The sequence below is a fragment of the Vipera berus genome (assembly GCF_964194415.1).
Source record: "Vipera berus genome assembly, chromosome: 7".
Lineage (NCBI taxonomy): Eukaryota > Metazoa > Chordata > Lepidosauria > Squamata > Viperidae > Vipera > Vipera berus.
This window is the reverse complement of record NC_138209.1, coordinates 70,417,822-70,433,439: the sequence shown is the minus strand read 5'-3', so window position 1 is coordinate 70,433,439 and position 15,618 is coordinate 70,417,822. Positions and strand designations below refer to the sequence as shown.

Genomic DNA, 15,618 nt, shown 5'->3' with positions numbered 1-15,618 from the left:
AAGACTGGACAGCCATTTGTCTGAAATGGCATACAGGGTTTCCTGCCTGAGCAGGGGGTTGGACTAGATCAGGGGTCTTCAAACTCGGCCGTTTTATGACTCATGGACTTCAACTCCCAGAATTCCTCAGCCAGTGTGCCTGGCTGAGGAATTCTGGGAGTTGAAGTCCATGAGTCATAAAACGGCCGAGTTTGAAGACCCCTGGATTAGATGACCTCCAAGGTCCCTTTCAACTATTATTATTAATAATATTATTATTATTATTAATATTATTATAAATACTAAGGGGATTAGGAGTGCTGGTGAGTGGAAAACTTTTGATACGTTGCTTTAATTAAGAAAAAAAACACACAATCATGCCTGGAAATCCACAATAGGGGTTTGAAATTGAGAAATTTTAATACATCAAGACCGGTGCACCAATTATACCCAAGCATCTTTCTTGACGGTTAATCAGCTCAGCTCCCTAAGGATGTTTGATTTATATTATCACCTGTAGCCTGATGTCCGTTTAAATGCGTGGCAGAGAAGTCAGAGCAAACCGCCCTGCCACATGGAAATACATTTCCCAGAATGCCCCGCTTCAAGGCTGGGCGGTGGACCGAACGCACCCGGAGGCTGAGCGCGTTAGGGCCCGACTTCCGTTTCCAGAGCCTTCAGGACGGCGCCCGATCGCCTCAGGACCGGGAGAAGATTCGCAGTCCGGCTTAACTCTACCTGCAGAGTGTAGAGCAGGGGTCTTCAAACTCGGCCCTTTTATGACTTGTGGACTTCAACTCCCAGAATTCCTCAGCCAGCGTGCTGGCTGAGGAATTCTGGGAGTTGAAGTCCACAAGTCATAAAAGGGCCGAGTTTGAAGACCCCTGGTGTAGAGCCTCTCTAGGCTTTCGGGAGCAGCGGAGGCCGACAGCGCCCCGCCCCCCCCGTCAGGAAGAGACGTGTTTGTGCGCGCGGGGAGGGGGGGGGGCTAGTGTGGGAGGACAGGCCGCTCTGTCCCTCCGTCTCTCTGTCAGCCGCCACGACTCTCCCCGCCGCCGTTCTGCTCCGCTCTTTTCCTTGCCACGCGAGGGGAGAGGAGGGGAGGGGGGAAGGGGGAGCTGTGCGCAAGCGCACTGCGTAGCCCGGTCTCGCGCGGCGGGCCGGTGCAGCGCGCGTGTGCGGGGACGGAGGTGGGGGGGGGAAATCGGCCATGGCGGCGGGCGGCGAGGTGGAGCGACTGGCGGCGGAGCTGAGCGGCGCCGGTGCCGGCGACGAGGAGGAGTGGCTCTATGGCGGTACGGTTCTTACTCGCTGCTTTCTCACGCTCGCTCTCTGTGGGGATGGCTGTGCCCGGCTGACGAACCGGGGACGGGCCTCGGCTTGGAGAGGCGCGTCGGCGGCGGCCTGCTTGAGGGACGAGGCCCGCTTCTGCCCAGAGGCTTCCGGGCCTCCAGCAGGCCGCGGCTCGAGGCGGCTCCTCCTCCTCCTCCCTAGCCCGCCTTTCTCTAGCGGGGGGGCAGGTTTCGCTGGCCTCCCTTCGGGGTGTGTGTGGGGGGGGAAAATCCCGGTGGGGGGGCGGTTTGATGGAGCCCCCTTGAAACTCTGCCCCCTCCCTCCCTCCCTGAGGAAGAAGCGGGAGGAGGCCTCTCGGGGTGGAGGGCCGAAGGTGGGCCTGGGCGTCTATTGAGGCGGCTTCGAGGTTTAGGAAAAGGCCCTTTTTGAGGCATCCTGTCCTGGGGGGGAAAGAAGGGCGGGTAGATTTCTGACTGACACACAAAGACACACATATATACACACACACACACACCCGTTATCTGCAAGCGGGCGATTTCGCCTCTGTGGCTGAGGTGGCGAGCCACAGCTTTGGACTCTCCCGAAATTAAAAGTCAGTCTGTCTGTCTGTCTGTCTGTCTGTCTGTCTGTCTATCTATCTATCTATCTATCTATCTATCTATCATCTATATCTATCTATCTATCCTATCATCTTTCTTTCTTTCTTTCTTTCTTTCTTTCTTTCTTTCTTTCTTTCTTTCTTTCTTTCTTTCTTTCTTTCTTTCTTTCTTTCTTTCTTTCTTTCTTTCTTTCGAAGCTGCTCACCTGTCTGGATAGATAGATGTGTGTGTGTGTGTGTGTGTATAGATAGATAGATAGATAGATAGATAGATGTTTGTGTGTGTATATGTATATGTATATGTATGTGTGTATGTATGTGTATATATATATATATATATATATATATATATATATATATATATATATATATATATATATATATATATATATATATATATAGCTATTAAAAGACTGCTAAAATGCTGATCTCCAGGACAATATATATGTATGTGTGTATGTATGTATGAAATAAATTTGGATTGCTGACAAAGAATTAAAGGGAGACTGACATAGCTATTTCGCCCATATTTGGCTCAACGAGGTGCTCAAAACACTCAAGACATGTATATGTGTGTGTGTATCCATATATACACATACACATATACACATATACACACATATACATACACACACACATTTATATTTTATATTTATATTTATATTGAGGGGGGGATTGGGAAGCTGCTCACCTGTCTGGATTGTTTCAGTGTTTGTCTAGTAAACCACATCACTTTAAATATATTTGAGTTGTGTGTGGTTACTGATAAGGATATTTCAGACTTGGTTAGAAGAATGTGGGTTCAAGACGAAATGGAGAGATAATTCATGAAGCTAAAGAGCAGGTTATGAAAGAAAGAACACAGATAGTCCTCGACTTACAACAGTTCATTTAGTGATAGTTCGAAGTTACAATGGCACTGGAATTTTTTTTTTACACTTACAGCATCCCTGTGGTCAAGTGATCAAAATTCAGATGCTTGACTCATATTTATGATGGTTGCAATGCCTTGGGTTTACATAATCAGTTTTTCCACGTTCTGACAAGCAAGGTCAATGCGAAAATCAGATTCACTTTATAACCATGTTACTAACTTAACTGCAGTGATTCATTTAACAAGTAAAGTCATAAAATGAGGCAAAATTCATTTAGCAAATGTTTCACTTAGCAACAGAAATTTTGAGCTCAATTGGACTACCTGTATAGATTGCATTAAATTGTATAGTGTTTAGAGAGTGCAGTATCAGCATATGCAACCCAGATTCTGAATTAGCAGCAAAAGATGTTTCCTGATAGTAACTACGTGTTCAAATGAAAGATGTCCATGAAAATTTCCTTTGTAGGATTAACAGTAAGGATTTTTGTCCTATTGGAACGTGAGTTTGTCTGGTATTTGAAGAGCCATGAAGTTGAGGGGGTTCTGTAACTGCAAAGATTATGTAGAATTAGCGTGAAACTAAATGAATGTATTTTCTACAAATCATTAACTGATTCCGGTTGATACTACTATATTGAGATACAATTTTGATTTGATTTTGTTATTTGTTGAAGATGAAAATGAAGAAGAAAGACCAGAGGAAGCAGCTGTTAGGTGAGTATTTTTATAACATTATTTGTGAGGTATAGTTTTATTCCTATTGTTCAGTTTTGAATTGAATATTTAGAAGCAGCTGAACCCACATTTGTGCACTTGTCTTTAGGGTTTATTTTAAGAGTTTTATACTGTTTTTCTAAAAACAAGCAATTGATAAGGAATGAAAAATAATTTAAAATTTTTGCAGTATTAGAACTGTGTTAAATCAGCCTTCAATACGCTAAAATAATGTAAAATTATATGAGAAATGTCTTCCAGTCACGAGTCACTAACAGTGAAATGGATGACACTTCAATTTAATCAATAGAATATTTTTTTCTAAAAAAAACAACAAATATCAGTTTTATTAATCTAATTGCTCATCTCACCAAAGTTTTGGAGTCACAAAAGCAAAATCTTTTTGGGCCTGTGCACATGAAAGTGTCTCCTTAAGGATTTAAAGTAGTTTAAATAATTTCATGGTCACATGTAGTTACGGTAGTCAAGTACGTGTGTAGCTCAGGGATGGTATGTCTTGTTAAAGCTATGTTATGAACTGATAAATCAGTGTTACTAAAATCCTATCCTACTCTGGCCTTGTGAGTAGAATCTCCTATGAGTAGAATCCTCTTATGAGTAGAGAGTCCCTCTGTGTGTCAATACCGTAATTGTCTAGATAGTGCTAAAACTAACAATATATGGCATTTCTAAACTTAATTATATATAGGGTACAAAATATCATTGTTGTATACTTCTTCACACAATATATGCTCTACAAGTTTTTTAACGTGATTAATTCTTTAATAACGGGGACAGTGAAAGAGATAATAATGTATAATATCACTGAAATCGCATTAAATTAAATGAAACAAAGTATTACTCTGCTTAATTACTGAATGTATATTTCCCAGAAATAAAAGTTTTGCTGAAAAAGAAAGTTGTTTCTTTTCCTAGCAAAACCGTAATTCAGAAAATTATCAGTGTTTTCTATCCAATAATTTAAATTACACTTATTTTTTTAAACCAGTACCAGTGCCTGTAAGCCAGCTAATGTCTTTTATCTTTTAAAGGGTTCCAACCCCAACAAGAAATGAAGAAGACACAGCAGCTGAAAATGGCGTAGTAAAAATGGTATTCCTTATAAAACAAGAATTATAGACATCTATGTAGCATTTTTTTTAATTTTGAGCAAGCCATTCATGAGGACCAATTGGATATAGATTATGGGGGTATTAATTTGTTAGGGGTGGGTCCATTTTGGAAACAGAATGTTTGGGGGAACATCTTCCCATACCTGCAATTTTATTGCATCACTTCCAGAGTTTAAAAAGCTTCCAGGACAATCCTAGATTGGCCTAGTACAGAAGAGAAACTTATTTATTTCTTTAGCATTCCCTGGAACAATTTTGTCCCCAAAGTGGAACATTTTGAACATCCCTATAATGTATGATTAACTTATTTTATTAGACTTCACTACGTGATTAATTTGGTCCAGAATGCAAATGTTATCAGTACTGAAATTGTCCTCATCCTTGAGAGTATGAGAATAATTTTGCACATCTAATACTGAGTGATTAAATGATGTGCTAGAAAGGTGTGCAGGACTTCCCCCAATGGCTATTATCGGTTTGAGTTTGCTGGCAGATTTCTTTTCACTTGGTGTGTGTGCCCTGTTCGCAGTGTTCCAAGTACCACTGTGCTTAAAATTTTGAGAACACCTTTGAATATTCAACATTATGGCATGAAATATGACCTAAAATGGATCTGTTCTCCACAGAAGTCCTAAAAGTTGGATTAAAAACAAGAAGTCACAGACATACTTCATTTCTCTATTGAGGAAAGTGATCCAAAGCTGTAGATTTGTGTATGGCAAGAATATGTGAACCTTTACTTTTCAATAACTGGTGTGCCCTCCTTGGACACCAATAACAAATGTTTTTGATAAAACTGTTGGATCAGTCCTACACATCAGCTGAAAGGAATTTTAACCCATTTCTCCATATAAAACAGCTTCAGTTCAAGAGGTGTTGGTGAGCTTTCTTGCGTGAACTGCACACACTGAGTCTTTCCACAACATTTCTATAGGATTACGGTCAGGGTTTTGACTTTGCCATCGCAAAACGTAAACTTTCTTCTGCTTTAGCCATTATTTGGCTGTACAACTAATGTATTTTGGGTCATTGTCTCACGGCATGACTCACTTTGTGTTGAGCTTTAGTTCACAGGCAGGTATCCTGACCCTTTCTTGTAGAATTTGCTAGTGCAATTCAGAATTCCTAGCTCCATCAGTGGTGGCAAGCCATCCTGGTCCAGAGGCACCAAAGCAAATCCAAACCATGATGCCGCCACCCCCATGTTTCAGAGATGGGGTAAGGTTCTTACGGTGGAACACGGGAGTTTGCCTTTTTTCCAAAAGGAAACCCTTTTCATTAGATCCCCCCAATTCTTTCTTGGTCTTGTCCAACCACAAAAGATTCTTTCAGTAGCCTTCTGGCTTATCCTTGTGGTTTTTTGCAACCTGTAGACGGGCAACAGTGTTCTTTTGGGAAAGTGGTGGCTTTCTTCTTGCAGTCCTGACCAGCTTGCCATTATTGTTCAGTGTTTCCCTGAGTGTGGTCTCATGAGCATGACATTTGCCAAAACAAGAGAGACCTTTAGTTCCTTAGATTGTTGATTTGGGGTTCTTTGATGACACTCCCCCCCCTGAGTATTGCATATCTTGCCTCTCGGTGTGATCTTGTTGGTGGATCACTCCTGCGGAGGGTAACAATGTGTTAAATTGTCTCCTTTTACATGATCTACTTGATAGGAAGCTGGTGGCTTTGGATATAGTTTCATAATCTTTTCTAGCCAGGTGCACATCAACAATTATTCTCGGAAATGTCTCTTGTTCAAGCCATAACATATTTCCACATAGCTGTGTTGTCAATATGAGACTTTGATAATAAATACCCATAATCTTGTTTTTCACTTAAGGCAGGACCTGCCATATTCAGACTTGATTCTCATCCCATTAATAGAAACACCTGACTCTTAGTTTCCAGTTTAAATGAATTGATGATCCTAGAGGTTCACATACTTTTACCACGCAGGTATATGTATCTATGGATCATTTTCTTCAATAAATACATGATGGTTTTGATTCATTTCTTTAACCTTGGTCCTCATTTGGTTTTAGGGCTTGTGTGGAGAGTGCATCATACTTTAGATCATATTTAAGCAGTAATATTGAAAACTCAAAAGTGTTCAGAAACTTTCAAGCACTACTGTGCATAGCTACTGGTGTTTCAGATTTCTTGAGGGTACAGTTTGAATCAGACAAACAGCTAAGAAGTCTCCCCCCGTTTTCTATTTCTGCGTGCAAATAAATCTCTTCCAACACTGCGTTTTAGTTTTTCATATTAAAAATGCTTACCGGAATTCTGTTTTGCTCCTTTGTATCTCAACAAGCGAGTGCCAGTTTGGTCTAGAGCAGGGAGTCTTCAAACTTGGCCCCTTTTGTGACTTGTGGACTTCAACTCCCAGAATGCCTGGCTGAGGAATTCTGGGAGTTGAAGTCCACAAGTCATAAAAAGGCCAGGTTTGAAGACACCTGGTCTAGAGTTTTGGGATTCTGGATTAAAAGCAAGATACCTGACGTAAGTCCTGTCTTAGACACAAGAGACTGCCAAATGAGCATAGGCCAGATACTTTGTCAGTCTAAAGAAGACAGCATTGGCAAGCCACTTCTGAAAGCCATATAATAGCAAGGAGTCACGTTTGACTCAAAGGAAAGAAAATGCCTTCACGTGTAGATGATCTTGTTTGTGTCTTGCAAATGTATTTTGCTTGTGGGAAGTAGATACTACTTTCCTAACAAGCATTAGAATTAAATTTAGCAATTCAAATAACATGGAAAATATTATTTGTGAATAATTCACCTAATGGTTTTATTTAGTTAGATGATAGGAAAACCAATTAACTTAATGAATGCTGATGATTACTTTGAGTTGATGTCTATGAACATTTTTATGTACAGCATTTTGAACTTAACGTTTATACTTTACCTCTTTATTTTGGTTCACTAACTTTGTAGCAGTGAATTTGCTTGCGTTGAGTAGCAACTTATTGAAAATTAATCATTGATTTTAATGGTGGAGATGTGTGGCCTCTTTTTGTCTGAGCGTGTATGTTTTGTTTTCATGGCTCTGCAAGTTTGGATTATACAGTAAATTTGGAACAATATAGCTGCCTTTTCAAATAGTATCAAGAAAGTTAGTTGAATTGTATGTAATTTCTAATTATGGCCTTTTTTTTTAGAAGGCTGCAGAGGCCGAAGATGATAGTGACAGTGATAGTGATGATGATGAAGATGATGTTCAGGTCACTATTGGTGACATTAAAACAGGAGCGCCGCAGTATGGGTAAGTTGTTAACCCTAAATCGTTTGGATTTCAGGTTCTGAGTTAAGGCAGACTTATGAAAAAAATCCCTTCTTTTCTTACCTTGAAAAGCAAAAAAGAGCAAAACTCAAAATCTACAGTATTCTACAGTATTTTATTTTAAGCTCTGTTTTACAAAATCTTGGAACTAATAAGCAAATAAATATTGTCCTATACACTAGTATTTCTACACCCTTAAAATATCTCCTGTTCATTTCCCCATCTTTAGTCAACATGCTACCATCTTCCTTCTGGCTTTATTCCTGACGGTGCATCCGTCACCAAAGTTTCCTAAGTAATTCTACACAATTTCCTCACAAAATGGGCTCTGTCATTAAAAATACCGAAATGTGCTTTTCGGTGGAATGTAAGAGTTATTTACTAGGAGCTGTGGTGGTGCAGCATTGCAGGCTTAACTGCTCACAGGCAGGGGTTCAGTCCTGACCGGCTCAAGGTTGACTCAGCCTTCCATCCCTTCTGAGGTTGGTAAAATGAGGGCCCAGATTGTGGGGCAATAAGCTTGGAGAGGGTTGTAAAGCACTATGGAGCAGTATATAAATCTAGGTGCTTATTGCTAAGTGCTGTTTCAATTAGTGTCACTTTTAGAGAAGTCCAGTGCTATCTATAAAATTATTTTTCTTTTACTTTGCTGTAATAGATCTGAATAGGGATGCGGTGGCTCAGTGGGTTAGGACGCTGAGCTTGTTGATCAGAAGATCGGCAATTTGGCGGGTCGAATCCCGAGTGCCGCGTAGCAGAGTGAGCGCCTGTTACTCGTCCCAGCTTCTGCCAACCTAGCAGTTCGAAAGCACGTAAAAATGCAAGTAGAAAAATAGGGACCACTACGGCGGGAAGGTAACAGAGCTCCGTGTGCCTTTGGCATCTAGTCATGCCGACCACATGACCACGGAGACGTCCTCGGACAAGCGCTGGCTCTTCGGCTTTGAAACGGAGATGAGCACCGGCCCCTAGAGTCGGAAACGACTAGCACGCACGTGCGGGGGAACCTTTACCTTTACCTTTAATAGATCTGAGGAGAGTTTTATGCTCTAAAAATGCTAAATTAATTACTTCGTGTTATATCCCAAATCCTTTTACACTTTTTTGAAGCTTCAGCAGTGCTTGTCACAGCTGATAACAAATAACGCTTCTTTGAGTGTAAGCGAAGTGGAGAGACACCGTACACAACCAATGCGAGCTAGTGTGGGGCTTGCTCCCTTTTTGCAGCATATCCAGCAGCTTGCCTGTCAGTTTCAGCCGTGTAAAACTAGCTTAAATACAAGCTGCTCTACATAAACTGGGAGCAAAGGCCAGGTTCACTAGCACTAACGATGTTACCTAGTCGAGTAAGGAGCAAGCAAACGACCAAGCTCAGAGAGCACCAGCAACTCCACTGTTCAATGTGAGCTACGTACCTTATTTTCCGTTGGGATCAGACACAAGTAAAAAGAAAAAAAACCAGTAAAAAACCAAGATGGAAGTTGTGACTGTCTTTCCAAAATACATTCAGCAAAGTGAAGCAATTGCACATTTCCTCACCTTGATTGGAAGTGCTGGAACTGGTACTTACTGACAATTATGTCAGTAAGCGATGGAAATTAGAGTCCCAATTGTCCCTGTTACCCAAAGACTACTTGTGTGTGCATGTATGGGAAACTGAGGAAAAACTTCGGCGTCCCTCTGCTGATCCAGAAATTGTCGCTTCTTTAACGCTTGTGTGAGTGCACACCGCTGCACTTCCGAACGCTTTTTTTAAAAAAATCATGTCCTCAACAATCTTGCTCATCTTTTACCCTTTCCTATAAAAATGTGATTATTTTTTTTTAGGTACGGAGCAGCTCCAGTGAATCTCAATATTAAAACAGGAGGGCGGAGTTACGGAGCTTCCGGTAAGCGTTTGCTGTCAACTCAAAGAAATGAAAAATAGGAAAAATATTGCTATGCTCTGGAGTGCAGTATGTCTTAAGGTCACTGTTACAGTGGAAGACCGTGTTGGCAAACCTATGGCATGTGTGCCACAGGTGGCACGCAGAGCCCTCTCTGTGGGCACGTGCGCTGTCACCCCAGTCCTAGGCCTTCAGCGGGGTTTTATAAAAGCTTTTTGCTTTAGGCCACCGCCGCTGCGTGTGAGGGGAAAAAAAAGGTTCAATCAATTAATTTCAACTTCTCACAAGAAAAAAAAAAGATCTCGCAAAGTTGGAATTGATTGATTGAACTTTATAGTCCCACCCCATCTGCTGTTACCACTGCAGCCACGCCCACCCAATGGGCCACACCTTCCATAGGCCATGCCCACCCAGTGGTGCTCATAAGTGGGTTTTGGGTTGCAGTTTGGGCACTCGGTCTCTAAAAGATTCGCCATCACTGGTGGAAGAGAACGTTTATAAGAACAGTAACTATCAGGCTCATGAGTGCCATTACGCAGGAAATAAGCACCTTAATTTCACTATAGGAACTTTTAGTAATATGTATACGTATAATAGGGACGCAGTGGCTCAGTGGGTTAGGACGCTGAGCTTGTCGATCAGATGGTCGGCAGTTTGGCGGGTCGAATCCCGAGTGCCACGTAACAGAATGAGCGCCTGTTACTCGTCCCAGCTTCTGCCAACCTAGCATTTCGAAAGCACATAAAAATGCAAGTAGAAAAATAGGGACCACTACGGTGGGAAGGAAACAGCGTTCCGTGCGCCTTTGGCGTCTAGTCATGCCGGCCACATGACCACGGAGACGTCCTCAGACAAGCGCTGGCTCTTCGGCTTTGAAACGGAGATGAGCACCGGCCCCTAGAGTTGGAAACGACTAGCATGCATGTGTGGGGGAAACTTTACTTTTATACGTATAATATAATAAGTATTCTTTTTTTTTTATAGGCACAAAAGTGAAAGGAGTTGATCTTGACGCACCGGGAAGCATTAATGGTGTTCCGCTATTAGAAGTTGATTTGGATTCTTTTGAAGATAAACCTTGGAGAAAACCAGGTAAAAATTGTTTTTGCCCAGAAGTAAATAACATTGTAAAAACATGTCGTTGAAACTCCAGAGGTGAGCAGAAATTTGATTGCCTTGTTTTATCTTAAAACGCACGAAATGCGTTCATAATTCCTATTTCAGGAGAAATTTAATCACAGCCTGTTGTAGACCCAATACTTGTAATAAAGCTACTTCCAAGAGGTAGGGAAAATATAAGTATTACTCAAGTGGGATTTGATGCATGAGAACATGTTGTTGTTACGTGTTTTGCATTGTTACCTTTTAAAGTTTTTTTTACTCAGAATTGTTTTGATTTTTTTTTAGCTACTTCGGCTTATCTAACATAGGAAAAGGTGCCCCCCCCTCTGAAGCACAGCTAAGTAATAAAACATAGCTAAGTGGTTGTGGGAAGTAAACAAAAGAGTGCTGTAAAAAGAGGGTCTTTTTCTTCCAAATGGTTATTTAGCTGCTTTTCATTTTGGAAAACCAGTAGCTAGAAAGCATTGTGGAAGGGCCGGATTCTTCCACATTTTTATAGTAGTTGCATTGAACTCCTAGAATGTATGTGGTTTTCTTTTTAAGGCGCTGATCTCTCAGACTATTTCAATTATGGGTTTAATGAAGATACCTGGAAAGCTTATTGTGAAAAACAAAAGAGGATACGAATGGGACTTGAAATTTTACCCGTTGCCGCAGCTACAAATAAAATTACGGTAATGAAAAGAAATCTCTTGTTTCACCATTTCTCTTGTAGAACCATTTTTCCTTCCAAAGTTAAAGACTCCACACACAGTGTTAGCAACCCTTGTGTGGTTCAACACTTCATTCCCTTCCTTCCTTGTTTCCTCTCATCCAGCCATTTTTGCTCCATTTCCTTGTTGGCCTCTGTGTTGGTAATGTGGAATCACCAACTGCAACTAGCTTTGCAACCTGTTGTTAGTTGTGATGTAGCCCATCAGTCCATAATGTGGTGTTTTAATGGGCGATGTGTTATTTAACTTAGGCCGAAGACATTGCTATGGAAGTAACGCCAGGGACAGAGATTCCAGATGGCACATACAGTCTTTTTAAGGTGAATGTTGGTAAACTTTCCTTAGTCACTCTTAATTACTGTTTGCCATACCACTTCCAAGTTTTGAGTCTAAACACAAAAGTGGGTGTAGCGGGTTTTTTTTTTTCAGTTTTCCCCCAGCATGTAGAATCACTTATTTTATCTTTCTTGTTGCAATCCTATGATTTGATGGCATAATGTACTAATGATTGCTGTGACACTTATGTGATGTGTACGCTGCATTATTTTAGTGAGATACGTCATTCCGTTAAAACAGATTTCATGTATCATTTTTGGCCTAGTATTTTGACCCTCTCTCTCTCTCTCTCGGTGGTCCCACTCAAAAATGACGTTCAGGAAGAATTTTGCTGACTGAAGAAATTATTCTCCCTGCAAGAATGTGCCCCAAACAGAAAATGTGTGTCGTTTTGAATCTGAAACGAAACAAAGGCAACCATAATTTTCTGAACGTTTTGCCACTGGGGGAGGCATAGTGTGATGGAAATGAAACCTGGAATTTTTATTATTATTTTTTATTTCGGCTAAAGCAAAACGCCCAGGATACAGGCTAATGTGTGTGCCACACTTATTCTCCTGCCTTTGTGTAGCTAGCATTGCTGCATATCCCATTGTGCACCTCATCCTTTTGCGGTGTCGTCTTTTTTTCCCCTGGACCTCTGCTAATAGCCTTACTCTCCCTGCCTGAAATACTGCTTCCAATAACAATCATTTCAGCCCGTATTCAGACAAAACAGCTCCATAGCTGAATCAACCACCCATGTTTTTAGACTCAAGCCACCGAAATCAACTGTTCCATTGAACAGTTCATGTACAAATACCTTCGCACATCCCTCCCTTCGTATATAAAACATCATTAGATGGTTGTAAACCAGGATCACAAACTTGATTAACAGCCATAGATAGTAACCACCAACCTCTAGTATGCCCTAGAGCAGGGGTAGGCAACCTCGGCTCTTTTATGACTCATGGACTTCAACTCCCAGAATTCCTGAGTTAGCTATGCTGAGGGGAAAGGGAGAGGTTTCCAAGCTGAGCCATGCTGGCTCAGGAATTCTGGGAGTTGAAGTCCACGAGTCATAAAAGAGCCAAGGTTGCCTACCCCTGTCCCAGGGTATAGTCAAAAACAGGGGTCTTCAAACTTAGCCCTTTTATGACTCGTGGACTTCAACTCCCAGAATTCCTGAGCCAGCCAAGCTGAGGGGAAAGGGAGAGGTTTCCGTGCTTAGCCATGCTGGCTCAGGAATTCTGGGAGTTGAAGTCCACGAGTCATAAAAGAGCCAAGGTTGCCTACCCCTGTCCCAAGGTATAGTCAAAAACAGGGGTCTTCAAACTTAGCCCTTTTATGACTCGTGGACTTCAACTCCCAGAATTCCTGAGCCAGCCAAGCTGAGGGGAAAGGGAGAGGTTTCCGTGCTTAGCCATGCTGGCTCAGGAATTCTGGGAGTTGAAGTCCACGAGTCATAAAAGAGCCAAGGTTGCCTACCCCTGTCCCAGGGTATAGTCAAAAACAGGGGTCTTCAAACTTAGCCCTTTTATGACTCGTGGACTTCAACTCCCAGAATTCCTGAGCCAGCCAAGCTGAGGGGAAAGGGAGAGGTTTCCAAGCTGAGCCATGCTGGCTCAGGAATTCTGGGAGTTGAAGTCCACGAGTCATAAAAGAGCCAAGGTGGCCTACCCCTGTCCTAGGGCTTCCCTTTTATAAATAGGGAATAATCCCAGTGCGATTTCGTTTTACGCTTTTCAAATGTTTCACACTTCGATTTCCACTATTACCAAACAGGGTTTCTATACCAGGAATGTGGGAAGATTCACAAATACTACACTTAGAATGAAATCGCAATGCCCTAGAACAGGGGTAGGCAACCTCGGCTCTTTTATGACTCATGGACTTCAACTCCCAGAATTGGAGGGGAAATCTACATTAGAGCCCTGAATGGCTTGGCTGGCTCAGGAATTCTGGGAGTTGAAGTCCATGAGTCATAAAAGAGCCGAGGTTGCCTACCCCTCCTTCCCTAGAGGATTTTTAGTTGTTAGGCTCAGTGGCATCATGAAGCAGCAAATTCTAGATTTTTCTTGAGTGCTCCTAAGGCTGAAGACAATTCTAGACAAGACCTTGTTGTGGTAGAGCTGAAACTCTGCTGGGTTGAGAACTGCTTCATGCCAGTGTAAAAAGGTTATCAACTAGATACATGGTTATCGTTGATTAGGCATTTGAGAATGCCCCGAGGGAAAAAAAATTGCACATCAAGTTAATATGTGTCACTTACATGATAGGAAGAAATGGATAGGTACCTAGAAACCAATATATTTTTGGGAAAAAATGTCTTAATTTTGCCATAAGGGCTAATATTTATTTTTATTTTTTTACACTAACACAACAGTTTAATAAAACACAGCAAGCATACAATGCGCTTATTTTTCCATGAAGAAAAACTTCAGTTGCTTTGTTTCCTTGTTTTAATAAAATGCTATTTTAAAACACAAATAGAAAAGGGATCTCGTAGAGAATGCTTTGGCTGGTTGGCTCCCAGATATTCTTTTTTTATTCTCCTGCCTGTAATAGGCTGGAGTATTTTAGCCTTTTATTACTTAAAAAGGAAAAAAAAAAGATGTAAATACTGACAGTTAGTTTAACATCTGTAACCTTTATTGCTCAGGTTACATATTTTATGTTCACAGGGGAATATGTATAGAAATTTTGAGTAGGGAGCCATGTTTTCAATCAGTGTGTGCAGTATTTGTTCAACATTTGATACTGAAGAATTGATATAAGGTAAATATAAACAGAGCTAATACGAAGATTTAAATTGGCCTCCTTTTGTTACTTTTTTTTTTAAAAAAAATCATGTCTGTGTACTATTTTATTTGTACATATTACCTAAGAGACTTTGGTCAAGGCTACCTCATAATTGAGGATTTGAACCACATTTTCTACATTCAATCCAGATTTATCAACATCACAGGTGTTGTGAGCAGAGTTGTGCTTTTCTGTAATATTCCGTAATGCTACAGTGTCCATCCATGCTTTTCACTAATGTAATCTGATGAAAAATGTGAAAACTTATCAATTGTGGTTATATAGAAGTAGAACTCTACCTATTTTAATGCTCCATCATAACCTGTTAATCACTTTGTGCTTTTCCAAAATAGGCACATAGGACGATAAACTCTAGTGTTCTTAAAGGGCCAGAAAAGAATATTACTATAGTTTACAGTGGTTTTGTTTTTTTTAATATACAGTAAGAGCTATGAAACTCCTCCCCCAACTAGTATTAGTGCAGGATATTTTGCCTATCTTATTCAAAACAAATCTTTTTTTTAAAAAAAAACAGAAACTATGCTTATAACCCTACAGTATTTTTGCTTCCCCCTTACCTGAGGAGCAATACATTTTTTGTTCCCCCACTAATTGCCAATTACCGTATATACTTGAGTATAAGCCGAATTTTTCAGCCCACTTTTTGGGCTGAAAAATTCCACTTCGGCTTATACTCCAGTCAACAAAACAACTTACCGAGGACTTGTGCGCGGTCGAGGCTTTGGTGCTTCCGGGATCGCGCGCACCTCTCCCAAGCCACCGCCATCCGGAGACCTGCCGAGGTTTGGGGAGGTGCGCGCGCACCTCCCCAAACCTCCCCAAACGTCGGCAGGTCTCCGGACCTCCGCGCCCTGCCTGCCTGCTTCTTTCCGAGACCTGCCGACGTTTGGGGAGG

General features: G+C 41.4%; 1 protein-coding gene across 8 annotated transcripts in view; it reads left to right on the top strand.

The window, feature by feature from the left end:
- Positions 1–1,154: 1,154 nt before the first annotated feature.
- Positions 1,155–15,618, top strand: part of FIP1L1 (factor interacting with PAPOLA and CPSF1) — a 37,903-nt gene continuing 23,439 nt past the window's right edge. For 5 of the 8 annotated variants that reach the window (XM_081332990.1, XM_081332993.1, XM_081332992.1 and 2 more), the window contains exons 1-8: positions 1,155–1,274; positions 3,422–3,461; positions 4,514–4,574; positions 7,743–7,846; positions 9,692–9,753; positions 10,735–10,842; positions 11,416–11,546; positions 11,837–11,905. In XM_081332990.1, the coding sequence (XP_081189116.1) occupies positions 1,190–1,274; positions 3,422–3,461; positions 4,514–4,574; positions 7,743–7,846; positions 9,692–9,753; positions 10,735–10,842; positions 11,416–11,546; positions 11,837–11,905 (660 nt within the window). In that variant the 5' untranslated portion in view covers positions 1,155–1,189. The remainder of the gene's footprint in view (positions 1,275–3,421; positions 3,462–4,513; positions 4,575–7,742; positions 7,847–9,691; positions 9,754–10,734; positions 10,843–11,415; positions 11,547–11,836; positions 11,906–15,618) is intronic. The other 3 variants (XM_081332995.1, XM_081332994.1, XM_081332989.1) reach the window with 2 other exon arrangements.